This window comes from Anomalospiza imberbis, chromosome 18 (genome assembly GCF_031753505.1).
Source record: "Anomalospiza imberbis isolate Cuckoo-Finch-1a 21T00152 chromosome 18, ASM3175350v1, whole genome shotgun sequence".
NCBI lineage: Eukaryota > Metazoa > Chordata > Aves > Passeriformes > Viduidae > Anomalospiza > Anomalospiza imberbis.
Window position 1 is genome coordinate 7919229 of NC_089698.1, and position 24618 is coordinate 7943846.

Consider the following 24618-nt stretch of genomic DNA (forward strand, 5'->3'; position numbering starts at 1 on the left):
GACATTAATGTCTGAGGGTAACATAAATAATACAGTATCTGTATTCCTGGGCACATTCTTTTCCTAATGAAATCACTGCAGGGGTGAGCAGGCAGCATAACTCTAGGCCTTTGGCAGTTTCAAAAGGTGGCACAAGTCTATTCCTTTTTCCAAACCAAGGAGATTGTTTCTGCTGCCACACTACTAAAAATACTTAAGTCAGCTCTTGTCACTGCATCAAACGCACTGACGAGAGTTACTTTCAGTAAAGGAAGTGTGGTGGTATAAGGACAGCATGAAGAATGCTGAGATTCTACAATGACTGCATCCGAAGGGATCTTGGATGTTTCATCAGAATAGGAGAAGAACTGGGCAAACTTCCTAGAGCAGCAACAGTAACACCACCAACAGCACCTGAACCAAGCAGCTGCCCTGCTCAATGAACTCCCAGCACAAAGTTTGGGCAAATTCAGGGAGAGTTTTGAAGTAATGGTAAAAATATTCAGAAGAGCCTATGTAAGGACTTGTGATGCCATTACTGTGTATACAACTGGAAATTAACTTGGTAGCACGAAAACAAGCAGACTTCAAATAGAGAGGTCTTAATGAGCCTTCTCTGAGTATTGTTGGGCTCCTCCATCCTCTGTCATGATGGCAGCCGACAGCTGCAGTATAAATGAAAATTGTCCAATCAGAACTTGGTTATTTAACAGGTGTTTAAAAGAAAGCAATTCCCAGACCATTAGCAGAGGAAATACAATGTATGAGCCACAGCTGTTCCCTGACAATGTTTTCCTGCCAGGTATATAAACATCCCCCGCACTCACACACGCGCACACTGAGCAAAGTACCACGAACCCCCACCTACACAGAGAGCAATATTTTATAGAGAGAAAAGAAATTTGGGAGTAAGTGTTGCCAACAAGCAATTAAGACATTCACATAATGACATTTAAATCAATGGATGTTACTGTTTTGCAAAATGAAGACCTGAACTGTCACCAAATGACAATAAAAGATGCACAGCTGGGATGGGTGGGGCAGCACTGCAGTTCGATGCCTTTAAGTAGTGGCATTAAACAAGAAAGCACATTTAACCTGGCTGAGATCTTTGAGATAAAATGCAAGTGGAACAATAACGGGAAAGCCAACAGCAAGGGGTGCTAGAATAATATATTACAGCTGTTAAACCTAGTGCTTTCCTGAAAGGAAAAAGAATTGCAATAAAAACAAACTGTATTTTATGCTCCTAACAATGAAACAGCATTTTGCTTCTTCAAATCTTAATTTTATTGGCCTCAGAGGATTCTGTGTTCCTAAAGATTAGCCTTCCCATGGGAAATTAAAAAAAAAGTCAAAATATTAGTTCCCCTCTCATGAAGTCATTCTTTTGAGCATGTTTCCTTAGCACCCTTGCATGGCACAGCTTGTGAAACTGTCGTGCATTTCTTCCCACTCAAGAGTTTGAAAAAATAACTTTGAATTCCAGAAAGCCCAAACAGGAATTACTCCAAGCTGGGTTTCCTTTGCAAGCACCACAAGCTAATCTTACTGCTTTAGTCCATAGCAGCAAAACAAAAACATTTTACTTCAGATTGACGGCCAAATGGCAGAAACATCTAAAAAAAGTAAGACTTCAAGCTGCGTCAGCAAAGCAGGACTTTGATTCCTATTCTTGATTAGAGACTCTGTTGGCCAAGATGCTTTGAGTTAGAACAATATACAGTAGCTTTGATTTTCAAAGCTTTGGAAGCACATTATACATTTGACTTAATATAAACTCAGTTTGCAGAGTGACCTTTGCCAGCAGTATAAAAATAATGAAAACTTGTTTACCTGCTCCCTAACCACTCCCTCAGACTACAGATGCCCTTCATCTTGCTGTACTTTGCCAGTACATAAATGTGGTGTTCATATGTCTAAGTCCAGACTGTTTTAAAGATTAGTTAGTTAAGTTAGTTAAATTCCCCGTGAATTCTATTTTAAAATAATTAATGTTCCACTTAAATGCCTCCTTCAAATCTTTCAACATCATTCTGCTCCCAAATGCTGAACCAAAAAGCAAGCAACTATGGATACTGAGCCTGAAGTATGCTGCTGAAAGGGTGAATTACGGGGATTTTACAAAAAGTAGCAGCTCCACAATCAATGTGAGATAAAAATCTTCCACAAAGTCAGTACAGTAACAGAAAAGGAAAAGCAATAAAACCTACACAATCAGCCACATTTCTGCTTTATGATTTTCCTATGAGCTCCTTCAATTCGAACACAGTGCACCTGTTGTTACCTTATAGTATTTGTGGAGGAACAAAATTAAAGTTCAAGATCCTGGCCAGAATTTCTCCCAGCAAGATCCAAAGGTTCTTCTTGTCTCAATGAATGGACTTTTTAAAATTTCCCTCCTCCTTTCACCTGGTTCACCATAAAGCTGCTCATTTCTGTACAAGTATCTCCTCCTCTCTTCAGTGGATGTTTGCCTGCACTGCAGACAAGTTTCATACAGTCACACTGTCCCCACTTTTAACTTTCTCAGCTACGAAGAATTCGTTCCATCTCTTGGACAAGTTTTCTCACATCACCGAGCTTTAAAAAACAGAGCAGCAATGCCAGCAGTACCTCACCTTGTCAAACTGTAGTTCTTCATGTGCCCACACAAACCATGGCCACACCTACCACTGTGGCACTGGTTCACTCAAAAAAGCTCCAAACAAATCCTCTGAATTTAGGTGGAGTTCAGCTAATGCGCTGCTTTGCAGCATGATTTTATCTATACTATTTTCCCAATAAATTAAACTGTAGTCCCTCCTCAAGAAAATAGAAAAATACTCCCAACACGAACACCCTTGGAATAAAGATTTAATAATCATTCTAAAGGCCTACAGGAAGTCACAGGGTCACAATCAAAACTGTTATGCCATGCATGAAAATGTAATATAAAAGATATCTTACCTTATAAAAGGTTTGCTCTGGTGTAAAATACAGACTGCAGTTTAGAAGTACTAATTATCCCTACACTACTCAAAGAGCAAGTCTTTAAATTTGTAAAAATTCATAGGCTTTGTAGGGTTCAAACTCATTAGACTTTATAAGTTATTGTACTGGTTTTGAGTCATTTGAACCTGACAAAGCTTGTGGTCTCAATAAATTTTACTGGGCCACCTCTAAGCATATATAATACAATCATACCACCTACACATTCCTTTAACAGGGTTGACAAAGTCATTCTCAAAGAGAATAAATCAGAGCAGATTAAATATTTACATTCATTGCTCAGATGATGCAATAAAATGGAAATTCAATTTAGGGTTAAAGACTTGTACAACCACAAATATTGACATTATTCCATTTAATTCACTACAATGTCATATCTGGCAAAAGCTGGGCTGTCTTGGAAAGGTTTGTCAAAAAATAAAATTTCAAGATTAACCCTGCAAAGCAAAGAATGATTTTAGTACCACTGTCTGGAAAGACAGTCTCCACTACAACCCTAGTGTTTCAGATGAACACAAAATCCAGCAGGAAAAATTTTCACACAACAACATGCATTTAACTATAACAGTGGAGCCACAAAAGCATCCTGCTCATATATTAACCCATCTGTCCTGTCTCTGTATTAGTGTTTTACCTTGTACCACGGGTGTACTTATTTTAAAAGTTTCCAACCATGTTTTGCTACAAACCATGCAGCAGAGTGCACAACGCAAGTACCTTCTGGATGAAACTGAAGATATGCCCTCAGAACACACCTAATGCGCTCCCAGCACTAAGGGGCGGTCGGGCAACTGCTCTCAGACATTTCCACTTTCAGGATTGTCTGAACCCTTGTTACAAACCGTCTTGCTACTGGGTGCCATGCTTTGCTTAGATACATGAAGCCAAGAACAGCCACATTCTTAGCAAGTGTAACTGGCAAAGCACATCAGACTTCAGTGAAGATTTCCCACCTCACACTTCCCCAAGATTAGGTCCTTGGCCAATATTATTCACCCCTCTTCAGTTTGAAATTACATTATATTTGGCTTTAATATTGTATGGGTTGCTCTGTTCTCGTGATCAAGTGTTAGACCTACTCTTCTCTTCAGCCTCTCCCTCTCCTTCAGCGTCAGGGTATCAGCCTTGGCAATCACAGGGACAATGTTGACCTTTCCATGAAGAGCCTTCATGAATTCTACATCTAATGGCTTCAGTCTGCCAACAAGCAGGGAAAAAAAAGATTTAAAATAAGCATGGAATCTTGTGCTGTTTGTTTTATAACAGACCAAAAGTATTTATTGCAAGTGTCCACATAAACATTATTTTCATAATAAATTAAGCCATTAAGCCTAATGCCCTTGCTTATCAACTTGGTTGTACAAAGTTTAAGTTGCAATTAAAGCTGTGTCTATACAATGAAGTGGATATTAAAAGCATTTGTTTCTGGGTGATAAACAATGCAGTACTGACTGCCTTGAAACAATATTAAATGCAAAAGGGGATGAAGTAAAGGAGAGCACTAATCTCTACAGACTGTTATCTGACAGGTTGGTAACTCAATTAACATTAGTGCTAAGTTACCATTTCAAGTAATGAACATTCTTATGAACTCTTATGAAGGTACAACACCTTAAAGTACAAAAGCTCAAGCTTTTTCTTACCCATGCCCGAAAGGAGAGATGAAGTAGAAGCAGCAGTGGACTCTATTGTCTATGATGTGGCGCCTGTTCAGACCACTCTCATCATGTAGGTATCGCTCAAACTGGTTGTCAATGTAGTGGATAATTGTTTTGAAGCTGTGGGATGGGAGTGGGGAGAAAGAGAAGCATCTTACATCAGCTTTAAATAATAAGGAAAGAATAATGAAAAGATAAGAACAGAAGGAGAAACATAAAACATTACTGTTACAGAAAATTCAACTTCCTAGCATTTTATCCGGTACTGAGGAAAAATATTTTGATAATGCAAAAGGGTGTTTTCCTAACAACCACCAAGTGTCAACTTATGCCTAGAGCCAATTTCAAGTGTTACTCTGTTCACTGGATAAAAAGGTCAAGTGCAAGCTCAGAAAAAAGCACTTGGTGCTGAGACAACACAGGAACAGAATATTGAGAATTTGTCTGCCTTTTTTCTGGGGGTAGGGGCTGAAGATTTGTTTTTAAACTGGTTGACAAATGACATATCCCGGATATCCTCTTGATTTTCAACCCTGACCCTAGAGCCAGGTTTCTATAGTTACCTATGAAAATTCTGCTATTCTGTTTGAATTAAGTACAAATACATTATCAAGTCATGCACTCAAGCATCACATGATTTATTAAGCTATTTTTGTTACCTTACAGAATTCTTTTCTGTTGGCAAAGTAAAAAAAAAAAAAACTCCTACTTAGTTCAAGGCAATTTAAAATATTCTCTACAAAGAAGCAAATGAGCACAAAATCTGATCACAGATTAATCAGACACAGAGAGCAGTGACTAGAAAGACAATAGAAAATAATGCATAAGAAGATAATTTTAAGCTATTGCAGAGCATGCAGACACCTGTAAACACCATTTATATTAATGGACACTTTATATTAGGTACTGCAGGGGAAGGGAAGTGAACAGCTGACATAGATAAGGTTAGGCAGATGACCATGTATCATGAATATGTCTTAAACTACTTGAGAAAAAACTAAGCAGAAAGCTGAACTTGAGAAATAGAAACATCCATATTTCTGTTGCTGAGAAAACACAAACTTGATGAGATACATTTAAGGAGGAAACAGAGCAGATAACAGAAAAGAAAATTAATGATTTGGAAAATGAACACGGAATGCTGGCAAACACTGTGATAGGCAGCAATGTTTGACCCAGGGCTGTATGGCTGCAAAGGAGATAACAAAAGAAAGTAACACGAATGATGGAAGAGATCCTGGAGGGAATTTGATTCTCCAAAGCTAAGTAAGCTTTTGGATTGAGAAGGAATAAATCCACGGTAGAATATATACACACACACGTTTACATCATTGCAAGATTTGCCTATTCTAAGTGATATTACAGAAGACAACAAAGCAAAAGATGGAATTCATTTGGCTTTGACCTTAGTGCTACTCTTTAGGAAATAGTACCTTAATACCTGAATGTGCTGAAACACATCAATATGGTTTTTGTTCCTGTTAACCTCTCTTAGTTGGTAAAAGGTAATGAGACTGAAGACATACAAATATTAGGACAGAAACCAAACACTAACAATGGGAAAGAACTATCACACATTTCTCTGGTAATGTAATTAGTTTACGTGCAGTTTTCTAGGTCTAACAGCTATAATTTTCCCTATAAATACGGTGTTAGCGTCCTGTACCTCCTGACTTCCGGGAAACACCTGGCTTATACCACAGTGCTGTCATTACTTAGGAGATAGCACATCCTGTATTGTAACAGCAAACAACACAAACGCTGCATTTAAGCCCACTGGGGGAAAATGAACAATATTATCGAGCTGCCAAAACCCATAAAATATAACCTTAGTCAGTTTAGAAAAAAGAAACAAAACAAGAAAGAGAAAAAAAATATTTAGCAGCAGCCAAAGAGCTGAGAGCAGCTATCAAAGAATGACCTGTGACACTGCAAGCAAGAACGAAATAAAGAGTGTGATCAGCAATATCTAACAAGTTCACCTCTAGTCTGTTTTTGTCAACCACTTTTTTGAGGCCAGATATCAAAGCAAATCTAAGCATCAAGAAATTTTTTTCCTCCCGTGATTAGATCCCCTCTCTTCTCATGAAGGATGTTATTTTAAGGACACGCTTCTCTCATGATCCCAAAGTACTTACGCATGGAAAGATGGTGAATGAGTCAAACCTCCCACCACAAAGAATTTTGCTGTTCCTGAAACACATCCCTCAACTGGTGCCATGAGCAATCCTAGGTGTGGGTCTGATTCTAGAATACAGAACTCCAGCCAGCTTCACACAGAATCTTAAAAGCTTCACACAGAATCTTTAAAAAATCGCCATGGTAAACTGTGGTTCACGTCCACCTTACCTTTCATATTGTTTTAAGTACAGTAGCATCCAGCAAACAAGAATTACTCTACTTCAGAAAATGTGTTGTACTAAATCTGTAACAAATAACTTCCCAATCCAACACTGTTGTTTTTCCAGTGCAGCAGACTTCCTGGACAACTCTTAGTTGCAAAAAATCCTTATCAGTACTTTTTTCTTTGACACAAAATACATAAAAATTTACCTCAGCTCCCATCCCTGAATGTCAAACTCTAAAATTTAGCCCTTTCATCAATGCACAGAGACTAAAAACCATTAGGGAACCTACTCAGGAGAAAGATATTTGAAACACTCCCAGTGACTGCAACCTCCTAGAGACGCCGTGCCAGTTTGTTTTACCTATGTTCAAAATTTGCCTTAGTAAAATTTGGCACCTCAAAAAACAAATAGTCTGCACAAATTGCAGCCTTCCCAAAAAAAGGGCTTTATAAATCTTGGATCATGATCAGCACTACCAGTGAACCACAACTGCAGTAAATGCTCCTGAACACAAACATAAGTTCAAGAACATGAACTTGCTCCTTCCTCTGAACTACCAAGGAAGGAAGGTGGTTGCACTGGGTTAGTCTTCACTACAGCTCAAAACAAAAAGTCTGCCCATCCAAGTCCCTGAGACATCCTGTAAAGATTAACAGACTTTGTCAAAATGACACTTGACATGGCAGAAAGGCTTTTCATGTGACATAAGTAGACTAAAGAGATACCATTAACTGCATATTTTTATTTTCTAAGATGCAAGTACTATTTGTTCCTGTAGTGTATTTGATGTTTCATATTGGTCTCATAAAATTACCTATAAATTGTTCTACTCAGCTCTGAATCACCACAGAATGATTCTATTCAGAAAACCTCCAAAAAGAAAGGGGAAAATCTGAACACGTAGGTCTATAAGAAACATCTGAGCAGAATAAACAAAGGCCATTAGAACACAATCAACAGGAAGAGCTCTCTATAACACAATGCACAGGCTGCAGAGCTCTCAGCTCCAGCGGAAGGAAGCTCTAGTCAACAGTGCACAAAATAAGCAAGATCACGATGCAGCCCAGAAAGGTGCCTTTGTGCTATTCCGAAAGTTGAATTTTTTTCAACTTACTAAAGTAGGAAAAGTGGAAGGAAAATAGAAATCTCACTAGAGCTTCACTTTCAGACTTTCATTTAGTGTATTACAGAACTTCACTGCCTTCACTTTTGCTGTGTTCCTACATCTACACCATAGAAAGAAGAGAAAAACCATCTGATAATAAGAACACTGCAGATACATCATTCTGTCAATGAAAGATTACCAAACAATCTATTAGCACTATATATGTTTATTTTATCTGCTATTTATCTATTTCCTGGTCTTTAACTTATAGTGAAGGACTCAAATCAACCTGTATTCGCTTTATGTTCCATTTCTCTGCACAGTGATCCTTGTTTGCCTTGGGATTACCACCACCAGAACAAATAAAGTGCCAACAAAATTAACAACTGAGTAAAATAAATATTGTTAGCACTTCTTAAAAGACAATCATGTGAAAATTCAAAGTTTTAATACACTGAAACTAGAAGCATCCCAGTAAGGATATCTCATCTTAATTTGAAAAATTCATCAGCTTTCCAGTTAAAGAGAATTTGCCTGAATGTGATTATTTGGAAATTACATTTATGAACTCAGTTTGTCACAAATTGCCCCGTTCCTCTCTAGCTGCTTTATAGATTTATTTCTTTATAATCATTATGCTAAAGCAGTGATGTGTATTTTCCAGCATATCTACTGACAATTTTTTCATCCATTAAAGATTGTTGATGATATTTAGGCAAGAGAGAGCCAAGTGGTAACTTCATCATAAAAAAACACCATTTCTACCCAAGTTGCTGGTAGTACATATAGAGGACAGGGAATGAAAAGAACTGTCTTAAAAACATGAAAACTGGATGGGCCAGAGACACAGAAAGTAAAAGACAAAAAGTTTCCCCCCACCAGAATTTTGTTCTATTGGAATGGCCATAGAGATAAAAAGCTGCAGTGCTCAGAGAAATTTTTTGAAGGAGAGGCTGTTAATTTTGAGGCAGAATCATAGACACACCCTACAAAACTTTTAAAAACATCAAATGTGGTTAGAAAATTGAAACTGGAAGTTGTAGAAAGTACCAGACACACTAGAATAGTGTTTGTGTTAGACACACATAACTTTGTTAACAAAGCAGTATTTACACACATACCAGTCCTGGCTGTTAATGGCATCTCCATATCCTGGTGTGTCAACTACAGTTAAACGCAGCTTCACCCCTCGCTCCTCTATCTCTACTGTAGAAGCTTCGATTTGAACTGTCCTCTCTATTTTCTCTAAAATAAAGGAACATTTGGATTGTTATTTGCCTATCAATTCCTGCAGAGACCTCCACAGGAGAGAGCAAGAGGAGGAACTGCAAGCTCAAGTGTGCTGTAGCCTGCATGACATAAAATATTTTATCAAAATACACAAAGCAGTAAGCAGAATTTAACACCACGTTTTTGTAGGTAAACAAGAAACAATGAACTAAAACATGGGTTTACTTATGACAATATGCAAAAATAAAATAATAATACTCAATAGATTCTTTGTCAAAAGGTTATTTACACCTCTAACCAGGATTTAAGGCACTAAAGACAAAAAGCAGTAAGAAGAAATGGGGATTAGAGCAAAACCACATTTAGGTATATTGATACCTAAAATGTTTGGGAGGTGTTTTTTTTAATAGCAACTGATAAAGAAACAAAAGCTGTCTTTGAAAGGAAATCTAAATATGAAAATGACAGCTCAACAAAAGATAATTTAGACAATTTAAATACAGCATGACAAAGTGGTATAATGGGTAAAGAATGAAGCAATATTAACTGAAAGAACATGAAGTTTTATAGGATGGAGTGTGCTGGAGGAACTGCAAAACCCCATTTACCTGCAGCTCCAGGAATATAACGTTCTGGATAAAGATCAGTCAGGAACAGACTGTTAATTAAAGTGGATTTTCCTAAGCCAGACTCACCTACAAACAAAATAATTCAGGTTATTAAGCACATACACTTTCTACTCCAAGATTTTTTAAAGCACCTTGTCTTTCTCCAAGCCCACATTATGGAGGAAAAATAATTTGTTAATCAGGATCCACCCTAGCTTTTGATATAAAAACATCAAAGGTTCAGCTAAGCACTTTGAAAACACCGGAAAAACAAGCCTCCAGTGTTCTCATAAATGTTACATGAAAATTGTAAGTTTACTGTAACAGATGGCACAATAAAAGCTGAAAGGTCATACAGCACTTGGACTATAGATTTAGAGATAGCTCAGATACTTGAGAGAAACTACAGCTTTTTTAATTTAAACTTACAAAACCAGGAGCTTTAACTCTCCGGCTGAACATTTCTGAGAACTTGAAGGTTTTCCTAAGCTACAAATTAAACCTGGAACACTGCTGGGAACACAAATGAGTAAAGCAGTCCCAAACTAATAGTCAAGTTTTGCACCCTTACACTTAAGCCTATAAAGGTTCTATGAAACTGAAAATCATAAAGCAAATTATTCAAAATTCACCTGAGAAGTTTCATAATTCTGTAACTTCAAACGATACAAATGTTGTGCTATATCTAAGTAAAGAAGTTAAACGTGTAAATTTAATTACTAAATCTGAGTTTCAAAAAATTGCTTGTTTCCTAACTCAAGAAATCAAAGGAGCCAGCATTTAGACCAACTGGCCGTATTATTTTAGATGCTACTAACCTGACATTAGAGGTGAAAAAATTATCTGTATTTCTCATCACAAACTACATGACACAAGAACTCTACAATTATCACGAATTACCTGTTTATCTCACAAACACTGCTGAATACTGTCACCAAGTAATCCCAGATGGTACTACAGAGCACATTTCCATTTTTCACTAACTGCTCCAAAAGGGTAACAGTACTGTGGACTCCCTTTGCATATGCAAACCATGAAACTGATTTAATGTAAACATAATTCAACATCACTAGGAAGAGCTTTGTGCCTAAAGGACTCTCCATCAAAGAGACTCAGGGGTGCTCATTGACAGAACAGGCAAATTACAGGTTTATCTCTGACACCAGAGTGAGTCAGAACAGAACTGCAGAAAACACAACAGCAGCATCACAATTTCAACAGCAAAACACTCACTGTGTGCATTCATGCCTTCAGTGGGGAAACAAGAGTGAAAGAAAGATTAAACAACTACCCCTGTCCATCTGATGATGAATCAGGAATGCCAAAATGTCCTGTTGGCTCCAAGTCTTCATCTTTAATCACTATAAATACTCCCTCCTACTAAACATGACAAAATAGGAACAGATGAAATTAGAAAGTGTATAGAGGTTCAAAGATTTTTCTACTGTTTAACAGTCAATTGCTAAGTAGCAAGATGTATACATTTATGTGAAAGAAATGTTGTTGTTGTATAACAGTCAAAAATACTTAAAGAACTCACTTACCAACCACCATGAGTGTGAATTCAAAGCCCTTCTTCACAGATTTCCTGTGAACCTGGTTGGGCAGATTAGCAAATCCCACATAGCCTGCCGAGTCGGAAAACTGACAAGAAAACAAAGGTTGACTGTAAATGAAATTCCTTTCCCCCTAAAAAGTTGAAAAAGAGTTTACTTGATTCTACACAATAAACTGCAGGGGTATATAAAGCACATGGAATAATAGAGAATGAAACCATTTTTGCTGCAATAGCAAAGAAGACCTTAAAAAGGCTCATTTACCAAGCAGGCTGATATAAATAGAAATGAGATAAGTACCTTGGGCTACACAAACAAAACTCTCCCCTTGGATAAAATAAAAATAAAAATCTGCAAGCTTGCAAGAACGTGCAATTATTAATTTTAAGAAATAAATACAGTGCAAAATAAAAAATTCTGTTCAAATTTGGTGTCTGCTGCTACTATCTTCTATAAAAATAATGCATATGCTTACAGGTAAAAAACAAGAACATTATACTAATGGGGGGGTTACTGAGATACAATCACACAGAGATGTATCTTTTGCTAGTTAAGTTGTTCACCTATCTTCACAATCTTTAACTTCTAACACAAAAGCAGGAAAAAGAAACATGCCTGAAAAACTTATCAAAGAGATTTGGGCTATACACAGGGCAGTCTGCTCCAACATCTGTTACCCACTGATTGAAAACCTAATAGGAGCCTAAATAAGAACTGCAGCCATCTGATTTAGGGACCTGTGGGCTATCTGGAACTAGATGTGTTCTTCACAGATGAGTTTATGATGAGAACAGGCTTTTTACAATTCCACACACTTCCAGTGGTGTGGGGGGATACAAGGGAAATCACTTCAATGTAATTATTTTTTTGCTAACAATCCTTTTAAAGCCCATCCAGGTGGGCAAAAACATTAGGAATGAAGGTTTGTACCATGAAATTTCCTTAGGTGAAGGTACCATTTTAACTTTGTAAGCAGAGACTGAATGTCTGGTGAACACCAGAAAGTCTGTCACTAGGATCACATACAATCTCTGTTTCTACTACACAGTTCCTTTTAAGAAACACATCTGAAGCAATAAGGTGTAATTTTTTCACAATTTTAGCGCTTCAGTAAAATTACAAATGTTTTCAGAAGTTGAACAGATTCTGGACAAAACACTGGCTATGCAGCCATCTCTTTACCTTTACTTTTTCACCTGACTGAGACATGTTTCTTCACTTCAAGTTTTGGACACTGGAAGAAAAAAAGCCATAGTTCATGTTAGCTGACTTGAAGATTAAATTACTTTTAATTTTGAACTGATCAACTGCATGCAATAATCACGTTTATTCTAGTAGAATGAAATGTCACATACTCAAGGATTACCAGAACAAACAAGCCATAATCAAAATGTGTTCCTTCTGAAATAAATCATGGGAGTACTTAATTTAAACACTTAAAAATTTCAAAATAGAAAAATTCCTTTAAAATGCAAAATATTAAAATTTAGTATCATAACAAATTTTCACCCATCCTGTCTTTGGAGAAGGATGGTTCACAGATAGGCGAATGTAATGCAAATGTTGTCCAAACATCACATTTGAGAATTATTACCACATCCAAAAATTCTCATGGGAACAGGACATATACATGATTCCCAGGTAAGGGTCAGAACATAACATTATTTTCAGTGACTTCAAAGTGCTGTTGCTGAATAGGACACTACACTTGGCTAACCCATGCTGGATGCAAAAATTTAAGCCAGTGTGAAGGACTATCAAAAGAGATTTGTTCTTTAGTTTCAGACACCCAGAACAGCTGGACTTTGGCACACCCTTATCTCTTTAGTCAAGGATGTTAGCTGTGCTATAGATTAGTTATCAGGGCAATAGCAAAGCCCTTTCATTTAGAGCAGCCCCAGAGTAGGGACAGGAAACGCAGAAGCAGCAGGAGCACTTCACAGCTTGGTTTGTTGACAATGCAGCTCTTGGCCTGGAAAAGTAGGGAAGTGACCTATGCAGGCACCTGTGTGTTCAGACCTTCCTGTTGGGTAGCAGGAGTCATTTTAGCAGGATACAGTCCAGTTTCTGACACTGGCAGTTTGGCAGTCAAATCCTGGCAGAGTCCAAGCTCTGGACTGAAGGAAAAGTCGAAGTTAGCATAATTGCTGCTTGGAGTTCTAAAGAAAACAGGTCTTCAGCTCCCATGGTATTTCATTTGCCCTGCAGCAAGCATTTAAAATCCTGGCAGCTGTGCAGGTACCAGCTACCCTATAAGCAAGGAAAGTTGTTTTTTTCCTCCTCCAACTACTTTTCCCTCATACCCAGCTCATTTGCTTACTAATGAAAGCCCAATGCATCCATTGCCTGGAAAATAGAGAGGTCCTCATTCTAATAATCTGTCAGCCTCTAATTGTGTATTCCTCAAAACATTCTGGAAAGCATCCCTTAAGAATGGTTTTGAAAACCAGAGCTTCTTTTCCTTTGACCAGTATGCAAAGCCTCATTGCGGCCTCCAGCCAACCATTGTCACGGGTCCTTAATGACACTCACAATCCCACTGACAGAAGTAACTCGTTGCTCTGTTGACATCTTGTTTCTAAGTTTGGAAACCTCTGTTGTCACCTTGTCAATAAAATTAGTAACATAGTTCAAGAGTTTAGAAAACTTATAGTTACTGAGTGCTAATGTAGATATACCTGACCCATTTCTCACAGTAATGACAGAGAAGAATTCACCCAGGCCCACTGTCCATAGATAAAGGAGACATAGGGGAATTATTCAGGTTTCAATATGTATGGCAAATTCCCTACTTCTACTTTAAACTGACAGTATAGTCACATGCATTGTAGCATTATTCAAGTTACTTGATTAAAAAGCAGAAGAGTCAAAATTGCCATACACTGATTATGATACATTCAGCTTCAAAGTTAGTCTGTTATCGCATAAAGAACATTTTTTCATAAAATCATCTATTCCACAAGTACAGCTTACAAAACCTGTTTCCTACAAGGCAAACCACATCAGCTTGCGTCTTACTCTGACTGAAAAGTTGCTGTAGCCAAAGCAGCAGCCCAGCTGCTCTGATCACATCAGATTGCAGCTCACACTTCCAGTTAGTAATTTCCCAATGTCTTTTGTTAGAATAGAAATGCATTAGCTCAAGTTACCTCAACAACAACAAAAAACCCCACAGAAACACCTGCTGTTCCACAACACTTAAGGTGCCGAGGTTCATTTGGGAGCTCAGTTGCTCAGCCTTGACATTTTGCAATTCCTAATACTGCCCTCATGAGGTTTCCTCGAAAATCATTCCACCACACTTCCCCGGATGACCACGTGCTGCCTTCCCAAAGCTCTGCCATACAGTACAAATCAAAACCTCGGAATGAACAAAATGCCACACGTTAAATCCTCTTACAGCACCAAACAAGCAGAGCACTGTCAGCGCTGCTCACTAGTGAGAGTTTGGTGCTGGACCAGTCCTCGCTGAGCATCAGTAACCACAGAAACCCACAGCTCTGCACACAGCTGACTCAAACATCACAACAACGTGAAGCTGAGTCTTTGACAACACTCTGGGTAGTTCACACACCTGGAAATTTTAACATCTAACTTCTTATCAATTGTCCAGAACAAAATGTATTAAAAAACCCCCACAACTAAGGCAAACCAGAGCAAGAACTGTATCTATTCTGTTTTCTTTAGATTTTCAAGTACTCTTTCAATCAGTATGAGATAAGCAAAACAGCACATACAAAACAGTTCAAGGAGAAAGGAATAGATAAGATACATCTGCAACAACTTACAAAAAGCAGTGAAACTTTATCTGTAAATAATGCTGGGCCCTACTTAGCAGGCCTAACAGAAAAAAGGGACACTGTGCTACAGCATAGGAATGTCCAAATGTGGTTTTGAACAGTGGTTAACACAACAAAGTTTCATTTTGGATTCCAACAAATTCCTATCCTGAACAATTTGATGTTGGCAATGTAAAGGAGCAACGTGCCACTGAGTTCAGCTGCAGCTGGAACCGCCATCCCACTGTCCTCTACAAAGAGCAGTATTCCGGTGAGAGAGAAAGAGAGAGGAAGGAAAATGGGTCATTTCCTTTGTTCCTGTCAGGATGCAAGAAGTAAACTGTGAGGAACAGGCAGACTGGGAGCTTCTCAATAGGAACCAGCACAAAGAAAGCACTACAAGCATGTACAAAGAGCGAGTCCATATAAGGATATCAAACAACAGTTTCAAATAATCACTTCAGAGTGACCTTACAACCATCTCGACAAGCAGAACAGCCCTCCTGATTCCTCAAATAAGGCTTCTTCCTTCCATCAGAGGCTATATAACTCAGACACTTTTTTTGGCAGTATTTAATAGCCACAGACAGGAGTAAACACATGGGTTTCCCAGTCCTGGAAATGGTCTCAGCAATATCAGCATTCTGAAGTCACTTTTCAGACTTAAAGCAGGCAGAAACACCAAGATATGGCAGTAAAACAGCAGTATTTGTGGTTTCTCACTAAAAGAACTACAAAATCCAAGGAAGAAGTGTCAAATCTGAGTCACATCAATAATAATAGAAAAAAAATTGCATGATTCTGTGAATCACTGAGTTCTAACAAACGTATCCAGCACAGCCTGTTCTGTGTGCCATGCCCTCACCTCCACCGTGGGAAACCCCCTCCAGATGAACAATCCCAGGTGATTTCATTTTTCCTCATTAGAAATAGGTACTATCAATTGAAGGAATGCTCTTTTGCACACTAACAATTCTGCTTTACTCCGATTCAGGAAAATGACCGTATCACTTCCACCAAACGGAACTTACAGAAAATGCAACAACCCAAATGTGACCTTTGCAGACAGACCATGCCAAGTGTGAGCCAGTGCTCTGGCTTGGAACTGATGTTCAGAGCTCCTAAGTTCTACAGACTTCCTTCTAGTATTGCATTTGAACCAAGGAGACTGTACAGGGATTACTGCATCAAAATGCATCAAAATTTGGGAATGCATCAAAATTTGGAACATGCCTGTGACTCAACAGCACACATATGCACAGCAAAAGGAACAAGGACTAAGCAAGAGTTCAACCACTGTATGAGCACTATTCTTAAAAGGTCAAGAAAAAACAACACACGAACCTAAAGCTCTAATCCTAAATATTTTATTTAAAGTTCAATTTCAACGCTAGCATATGACTCTAAACAACTTTTGTACTGTTTCATCAATGAAAACAGCCACTTGAAATGCACAAAGGAGGCAGTGACACCGTTCTTGTAAATGATCAGTTCTAGGGATGACGTTGTTTCTATGCAAGCAGCGTTTGACAGTATTTTTGTCGAGTTACTGTGTCAAAAAGCACTGTTAAACGGACCAATAATAGTGAAAAAACAGGGGCTTTTTAAAATTAAAAAGATAAACATATCAGCCACGATCACTCATCAGGAAATAGGCAGCTCTGCCTCACACCCACAGAGCTTAAGTATAATTGTGGACTGGGACGTTTGTATTTAAATCATTTCCAAGTCATGCTTAAGCCTCACGATGCCATGAAGTCTCTGACTTACACGTGAACAATAATTAAGGACAAAAAGAAGTCCAGCACGAGTTCGGTCTGTTGCCAAAGCAGGTTCACGTCGCTCTGTGCATCCCCCCGGCTCCCGGCAGCCGCAGCCCCGTGCTGGGTGCTGCAATTTTAAAAGCATCCGAGGAATGCCTAGTGGAGACAGCACTTCCTGCTCCATCCTCTCCTCGCATCTCCGGCTATCCCAGCACCGCGGCCTGTCCACATCTCAAATTAATCCTCGCCTTGCTTTAAAAACAAATCAAGGTGTGCGCGAAACGGCCCCACAGCGGCGTCCCGGGGCTCCCGCCCCAGGTACACTTCTCCCGTCCCCACACAAGGCTGCACGACCCTCCCCGCAAACGGCGGCGGAGGCAGGGCGGAGGCCGGGCCCTGCACGGGGGAGCCCCTGCAGCGCTGTGGGGGCGGAGGCGCCGCCGCCGCGGGGGACGCGGCCCCTTCCCGTCGCTCACCTGAGGCCGCGGCCGCTCCCGCCGCCAGGCCGCGATCCGCCGCTCCGCCCCACAGCCCTCCCGCATCCCAGCAGCCACCGCGGCAGAGCGCCCGCCTACCCCGCGCCACTCTATGGTCCGCGCACGGCAGCGAGAGGCGGCTCCGGGAGCAGCGAGAGGAGGGACGGAGCGTCCCCCACCCGCCCCGCGGGCCAGGGCCGCCGCCGAGCCGTGTTCCGAAGTGCCACATCTACACGGGATGGTTTGGTTTCTGTTTTCTACCCAAACATCGTTGAGTTTTGGGATTGCTCCACTTACGGCGGGTTTAGCGATACTCCTCAATGGTAAACCTCGTGGCTGGTGTGATAACCGGGGGGAAATCCAGCTTGAAGTTTGTGCTGTTTGACTGTAATGGAGTATGTAGCAGCAGCGTGGTTGGTTGGCAGATGCTCATTCTCACATGAAGTAAATTCCTCTCCCGAACATTGTACCAAAAAATCCCCGGTACTTGTTTTACTCGCACTGCTCTCGCCCGTCACGGCTTTGCCTCTGGTTCTGTGAGAGCCTTGGGCGCTGTCACTGCTGAAGGGCCGAGCGGGATTCTCCTGCGAGGTCTCTGCGGTGTCAGGGACTCCAGCAGGCAAACCTGGAGTGGAAATGACACCTACAGTTAGACTACAGACACAGATCACTTTCTCATGGAGAACCCGTGTTACATAGCCCAAACTCTAAATTCAACACTGCCAAAACTAAAACACATATTAGCAGAAGTATCAGAAAGGCTTTTTCCAACCTTCCAGCTGCAAGAACTGTGTTCAGGAAAGTTCCTGGACATCTATCCACACATTTTGAGAGGGCAGGTTGTGTGTGTGACCTAGCAGCAAATCTTTTGACTAAAAATCCAGAATACCAAGAAACACATTTCTGTTATGTCTGTATTCCCATCCATTAAGCAAACAGGGTTGCAGCTCACAACAGGAAAATGTGGAAGTGAAACAAATGCTGCTGAAGGAAGACTGGCATTATTTGCAATTCAAATTGTGCTCATATTATCAACTGAGCATTGATGGGATCTGAGTAAGAACAAGATAAAAGCCAGTGAAAGCGCAAGCAAGCTCCATTTCCTAGGACAAAATGTAATGTTATAACTCAAAGTTCTGATTCACACTTCCTGGAGGAGTTAAAAGACAGCATTTCACTCTTCCTTAGAAATTAAGGTTTTATTTTAAATGATTCCATGGATTTCCATATAGGTGTTTCCTACTATCACCAGAGGAACATTTGTGGCAGTTTTTCTTTCACTAAATTAGAACACTGTGATGCACACAAGATTTTGCACACATGCACTGTCTACGAACAGCTGCTTAGTATTTGAAGCAATTATAAGAAATTGGCACAGACAATGCCAAACTACAGGCTGCCATCAACACAGACACAGGTGGAAGTCAGTGCTTTCCCATGACTGTCACTCCTTTCCTTTGGTAGGATTTAGTGCAAGGGGTGAAAGAGTCTCCAGAAATTTCAAATCCTTTTCTATTCAGGCAATAATTTTCCCAAGTCATGGCTGAATCAGATCGCTGACTAATTGTCACACAAAGTGTTCAGGGAAGCCACAGCCCTTCCAAAGAAGTCCCATTAGGCCAGAAAGTGATGTAAGGGAGGGCACTCAGGGTAAGAGCAGAGGTCAGTCCCAGCCAGTGCCCTGCCTCTGCAGTGCCCAGGAGCAGATGCTTAGGAAAAGATAAAAGTAGCACCGTGCTTGTGTATCCTCCCAGATTCCAGCAGTCTGGAGCTCAGCAGCTTCCTGAGCCAGAAGTTTTATCTTGATAGTTCTCTCTTCCATGTATTTTTCTTCTTGCTTTTTGAACCCATCCCAGCTTCTGTCATTAAAGAGCGTCCTGTGACAATGAGTGTTACAGGGCATTATTCACTTGATGAAAATGTTCTTTTGTTACCTTTGAAACCTGTTATGAGACTCGTTATGAAACTGCAGTTCACAGGAATGCCAGGCAATAGAACTGGAATTGTTTGGGGTGTGTGACTGAGAAATGCTGCACTGCAGACACCTACAGCAAATGCAGACCCCCCAAACACATGCTGCATGTTTTTTATTTCTACACCAATATTAGCAGAGGTGCAAACAGAAGAAGTGCTTCTACTGAAGAACACTGGTTAAATAGTCTAGAAATGTTCATGCTGTGAACAGCGGCCTGACTGTGAATCACTCATTCCCAGGATTACTATTTTTGAAAGAATTTTGTTTCGTTTTTCCCTTGGAAGTTCCAATGCTTTTTCTTAAAGTTCCTGACACATCAGGGTTTACATTATCAAAAGCACAAAAGTGCTTCCTTGAATTCAAATCTTAACTTTGTTAGAGTCACATCTTAGTAAGTCAGAAATACCTCATACATTCAGTAAAAGACATTATGTGTCTTTTGTTCCAGTTCTCTTCCAGAGAAAATGGTGATAATGATTATAATAAAATAAATACAGCCATAAACTGAAACCTAAATTGAGTTTTAATAGATAAACCAACTGCATTCCTTGGCATTACTTTCTTTAAGATATGCTGCTTAAAACTGTTTTTATTTTTCAGTTGTGAGATCCCTTTTAACTCAATTTTCTTTCGGTGCAGTCTTTTCCTCACATAGATGAATGTTTGGGTTTGAGCCCAAAATTCTGTATGATTGCTGTAATTAATGGCTGCACTGTGAAAGCAATTCATGGAGATATTGACTCAGTACTGTAAGACACTGAACACCTTGAGCATTTGGGAGCATCATCACTCCCAAATCTCTCTGGAGATAAAATTGTCCAAGGGCTGATTAAACAACTTAATCATATACATAAATCTTTTTCATTTCCATAAGATTTCAGTGTTTGATTCAAAGTATTTGTGTATGCTTTGCCAAGTTACAGTACATGGCTCCAGATCCAAATCTTTTAGAAATAAATCTGCTGCACACTGTGGGTGACATCCTCTTTTAAAGGATTGCCAGAGAAAAAAATACTTTGAACGTAGCTAGTGGAAATGTCAGATGAAGTAATTTAGATATTCCCTGGGTTAATTTGTAGGATTTGGGTGTGCTGAAACACAGAAATTTAAGGATGAAGTTCCCATTGATTTGATCAAAATAGTATTTGTGTAGGGCTTTATCTATGGAATCACCAATAGGGAAAACCATTCTAACATCTCAAATTTCCTCATTTTTGCAGACATGCTGCATCAGGAATCAGAGATGTCAGGCCAATGAAAGCTGGTGTCACTGATGAGACCTGCAGCTCAGAGCTGGAGCCTGGGCAGGGTACAAACAGGAAGCCACTATCTGTGCATGCACCAGAATTTACAGACACAAGCTGCTTTACAAGAAAATCTGCAACAGATAAGTATTTTCCCTTGCTGCAAAAAAATGCCCAAGCCTCATTTTCAGTGACGCGCTACAGGAAATGAAGATTATATTTGATTTATAGTAGTCTCAGAGGAACAGAAGTATTTCTTTTGCATTTACAAGCATATAAAAGCCCTCCTTTTCAAGATGCTACTTATGGCAATGAAGAAGCAATAAGAAAATATTCTCCAGTGTAAGAGAAATTTTGCATCTTTCCACCAATAACAGTCATCCTTTCCTCTTACTGGAAACAAAGTTCCCTTTTAAGAAGGAAGCCAGGATTGACCAAACAGATGTGTGTTATTCCCAAAAGCAGAGCTTGTCTGAGATGTGTAGGGGCTGCACTGCCGAGGTGTCCCAAACCTCCCACATCTTCTCAGCAATGCACATTTCTTTAGACACAAGATAAATATAGTATATTTCCCATCACTAACCCTGAATAGTTTTCAGTAACTTCATGGTCATATCTTTACTTTCAACATCTGCAATGTATATTTAAAACAATGGCATTTGTCCTTGCTTACTCTGCTCTTTACAAACTGACATCTTGTGTGATTTCCCAAGAATTACATGGGAAAGAGATCTACCTGGATCCTGGTACACCACAATCTGTGGAAGGAGGCTAACTCTGGAAAAGGACAAAATTAAGCTATAGTTGTCCTGAAGGAAATATGTTGTAGAATGGACCATTAGGCATGAAACAATGTGTATTTCCTATAGCTTCCCCCCACCATCCTGCCTATCCAAGCTTTAATATGTTATGTTCTCAAGATCTGTCCATAGCATTAAAGGGAAGTATTTGAAGTGGCATGGCCTAAGCACATATTCAGTGTGATCTTCTGGTAAGTGGGATGATCAAACTCATCTACATGACATTCTAAACTTTGGGCAAGGGCCTTCATTGGCCATATTAACTGCCCTGGAACACCATTAACACAGGGTTATGGCTGTCTAGTGATACCACAGTGTTCTCTGCAAAGCTGAATCCAGAAAACGAGGTGCTGAAGGATTGGGTGCACAGCAGCTCACCAGTGCAGCCCAGCTGGTCCTGCCTGTGGTGACTGGAAATGTTCTCAGCAGGGCATGCTTTAACAGAGAGACATGAAGATAAATTCCAACACTGGGAAGTTTCAAGTGCTGCTTCAGAAGTTTGTCTGCAAAGAAATTCAAGAGAGGGGATGTGGAAGTTAGTTCTGATGATGGTTTTCCACTATTGTTTTCCTCATTCAGGGAGGAAAGCACCTGTAACATTGTCTCAGCATTCCCACTGTGTGTAGTCCTGGCTGCACCAGGGCAGAGTGTGTGTGTAAAGAGTAGATACTGATACAGGGTTCAGGCCACTGTGTCTGGAAAGAGATCTGCAGCAGCAAATATATGAAGGCTGAAAGCACATTTATAACTTCTTTCAGTGTTTTTGCAGCTACATATAACTGTTTCCTTCCTTTCTTTTACCTGAGTCTAGTCACATCATCACTGAGAGGGAACGGGGCATCAATATATTTCTCAATCCTGAGAGGCAGCAGCAACTTTGTACTAAAAAAAGTGTTGGATTCTACATCATTAGCACCAGTCACTGAGAACGCTGCGTGTTCTTTCAAAATTCTGGTCTGGTTTTCTCTTTGCTCAAAAGATGATCTAAGAGAAGAAGTGACAATTTTGTGTTAACCACTTCAGCTTGTTCCTGAAATAAACGATTGTGAAATATAAATCCTATGGTGAAATTGAGCGCTTTCATTTTGTAATAACCTGTTCATTTGACAAGAACTCATTTCCTATGTGCCAGTCTTCTGATGCGCCACACTGGAGACACATTGGCACCGCTGACACACAAGAACTTCCTGGAACCCTATCCTAGTATAGAATCTCTTCAGTTGGGAAAAGAATTGCATTTTGAAGGAAAATTCAGAAAGAAATAATCTTCTCTGAGAAATCTCAGGCTTTCTAAATAAAGAACAGCCTTTGTCTAACCCCTCTGTGTTTGTAAATCTCCCTGCCTTTATTTCAGCACTAATTAGAATACAAAATATGGCACAAAATCTATCTCTAATAGGATTCCTAATTCTTCACCTTTGTTTATGTCTGATCCAAAAGTTATGGTAAGCTGTCTCGAGATCATCGAGCTTTTAATTAATCTTTTGACTCATACTCCATCTTATTCACACAAACAATACAAGGTTTGTGCATAAGAATGATCCCAAATGTCATTTTCCCCTCTGTCTTCCAGATGCTTAATATTTTAGGGATTAGAAAGGGCAGAAGCACTTAGGTAAGGGACGCTCCACAAATTATAAACCAAGTGTGCTCTGCACACTACATTTCAGGTCCCCAAAGGCAAATCTATCCAAACATTGCTAGTGGGAGGCCTTGGGGCTGAACAAAGCCCTGGCAAGGCTGGAGGGCTGGGCACAGCAGGTCTGTGCCATGGGGCAGGGTTCATGCACCAGGACAAGCAATGCTGGTGAGAGCCTGGACCCCCCATTAGCAGCCCTCCCAGTAACTCTGTGCCTGGTGTTTGTCCTGATTGTCAGGAAAGGAGCAAAAACACAATCACCTCTAATCCCAGAGCCCCTCTTGCTATAGTATGGCTCCTGTGCAATTGTTCTCAGCTTGAATACCACTTCCGCCCATTTTCACAGGCTGTAAAGCCCCCCATGTATCCCCTTAGAATAATTTAATTAATACATAGCTGAAGCAGAAATAGATGTAATGACAGGAATGGTCATTTGTTAAAGAGCTACTTTGCTGTAAGAGCATCGTGCCTTTCAGTTTAAAGGAATCCAGACTTTTCCAGCAAGGGTTTAACTTACAAGGAGAGATTTTCTTTACTTAACACCCCAAATAAAACATCATGCTGATTTGTATTTCCTTTTCATTTCTGGGAGTTTAATTTACAGTGTTTTGACATTAACACCATCAGAAACCACTATGTGCTGAAGTTGATGGTGTCCTCAGGCCCCCCAGCAGCTGTGTCAGTCAAGGTAGCAGTAAGTCAAGTAAGCAAACCTGTGAGCACCTTGCACCAGTGGTCTCATTAGAGGTAGTCTGTGCAACAAACTTTTAGGATCAAGGAATAAAGTAATTAAAAATGGAGCTTGTTGCCAGTAACCAGGATAAAAGCTAATATCTGGGGTAATGAAAAGAACCAGACAAAAGTGAAATACCAGGAATGGAAATGCCTCTCAGCAGAAAGGTTCTGTTGCCCTGTGATTATTAAGCATGTATTTCCCCAGAGAAATAATTGCCTTGGATTAAGTGATTTGTAGGACTCTGTTGCTGGGTTACAGGTAGCAAAGGAAGGTGGAGTGAGGGTTGCAGAGGTAAAAGAAGCCATGGGCTGGTTTCCCTTCTCAGCCCAAAGACCCAGCAGCTGCACTGGCCCCATGAGTGCCTCCCAGCCAGCACAGGAGCACACACAGGCCATGTAGCGAAGGAAACTCTGAGTTCCATGCTCCCGGGCAAGTGGCAAGGGTGGGGTTTTCCTGTGCTTATGGGCTAAGATAACTGGCATTTCTCCCCCCTTTCTTAATTGTTCTTCTGTGCTGTTTTCTATATAATCATTATTATCATCATAAATACAGATGCTATTCAGTTTCAGCCTGTGATCTGGGTTTCTTCCTGTTCACCTCTGAGATATCTCTGTCTCTGTGGATGGGTTTTTTGCACATTCTCCTCCCCCTGACACCAGGGACTCTTCTGAGTGATTGTAAGCAGCCCCAGTTTGACAAACTGCACAGCCCCAGTCACACATTCCTCCTGG

At 40.0% G+C, this 24618-nt stretch overlaps 2 protein-coding genes and 1 long non-coding RNA gene across 4 annotated transcripts in view; 1 reads left to right on the forward strand and 2 right to left on the reverse strand.

Annotated features, from left to right (window-relative positions):
* The window catches only part of LOC137484730 (septin-2), a 35111-nt gene extending 17510 nt beyond the window's left edge, over positions 1-17601 (reverse strand). For both annotated transcript variants that reach the window (XM_068208831.1, XM_068208832.1), the window contains exons 1-7: positions 17494-17601; positions 12658-12709; positions 11464-11563; positions 9920-10006; positions 9203-9326; positions 4614-4748; positions 4050-4167 (exon numbers count right to left, since the gene is read on the reverse strand). In XM_068208831.1, the coding sequence (XP_068064932.1) occupies positions 4050-4167; positions 4614-4748; positions 9203-9326; positions 9920-10006; positions 11464-11563; positions 12658-12684 (591 nt within the window). In that variant the 5' untranslated portion in view covers positions 12685-12709; positions 17494-17601. The remainder of the gene's footprint in view (positions 1-4049; positions 4168-4613; positions 4749-9202; positions 9327-9919; positions 10007-11463; positions 11564-12657; positions 12710-17493) is intronic.
* Positions 17602-17661: 60 nt separating this feature from the next.
* Positions 17662-22830, forward strand: LOC137484735 (uncharacterized). Its single transcript, XR_011005002.1, has 2 exons — positions 17662-17816; positions 20689-22830. It is a non-coding gene; the product is annotated as an uncharacterized lncRNA (long non-coding RNA).
* The window catches only part of CDC45 (cell division cycle 45), a 37418-nt gene continuing 31176 nt past the window's right edge, over positions 18377-24618 (reverse strand). Inside the window, exon 19 of the mRNA XM_068208837.1 lies at positions 18377-19370. The gene's annotated coding sequence lies outside the window, so the exon portion shown is untranslated. The remainder of the gene's footprint in view (positions 19371-24618) is intronic.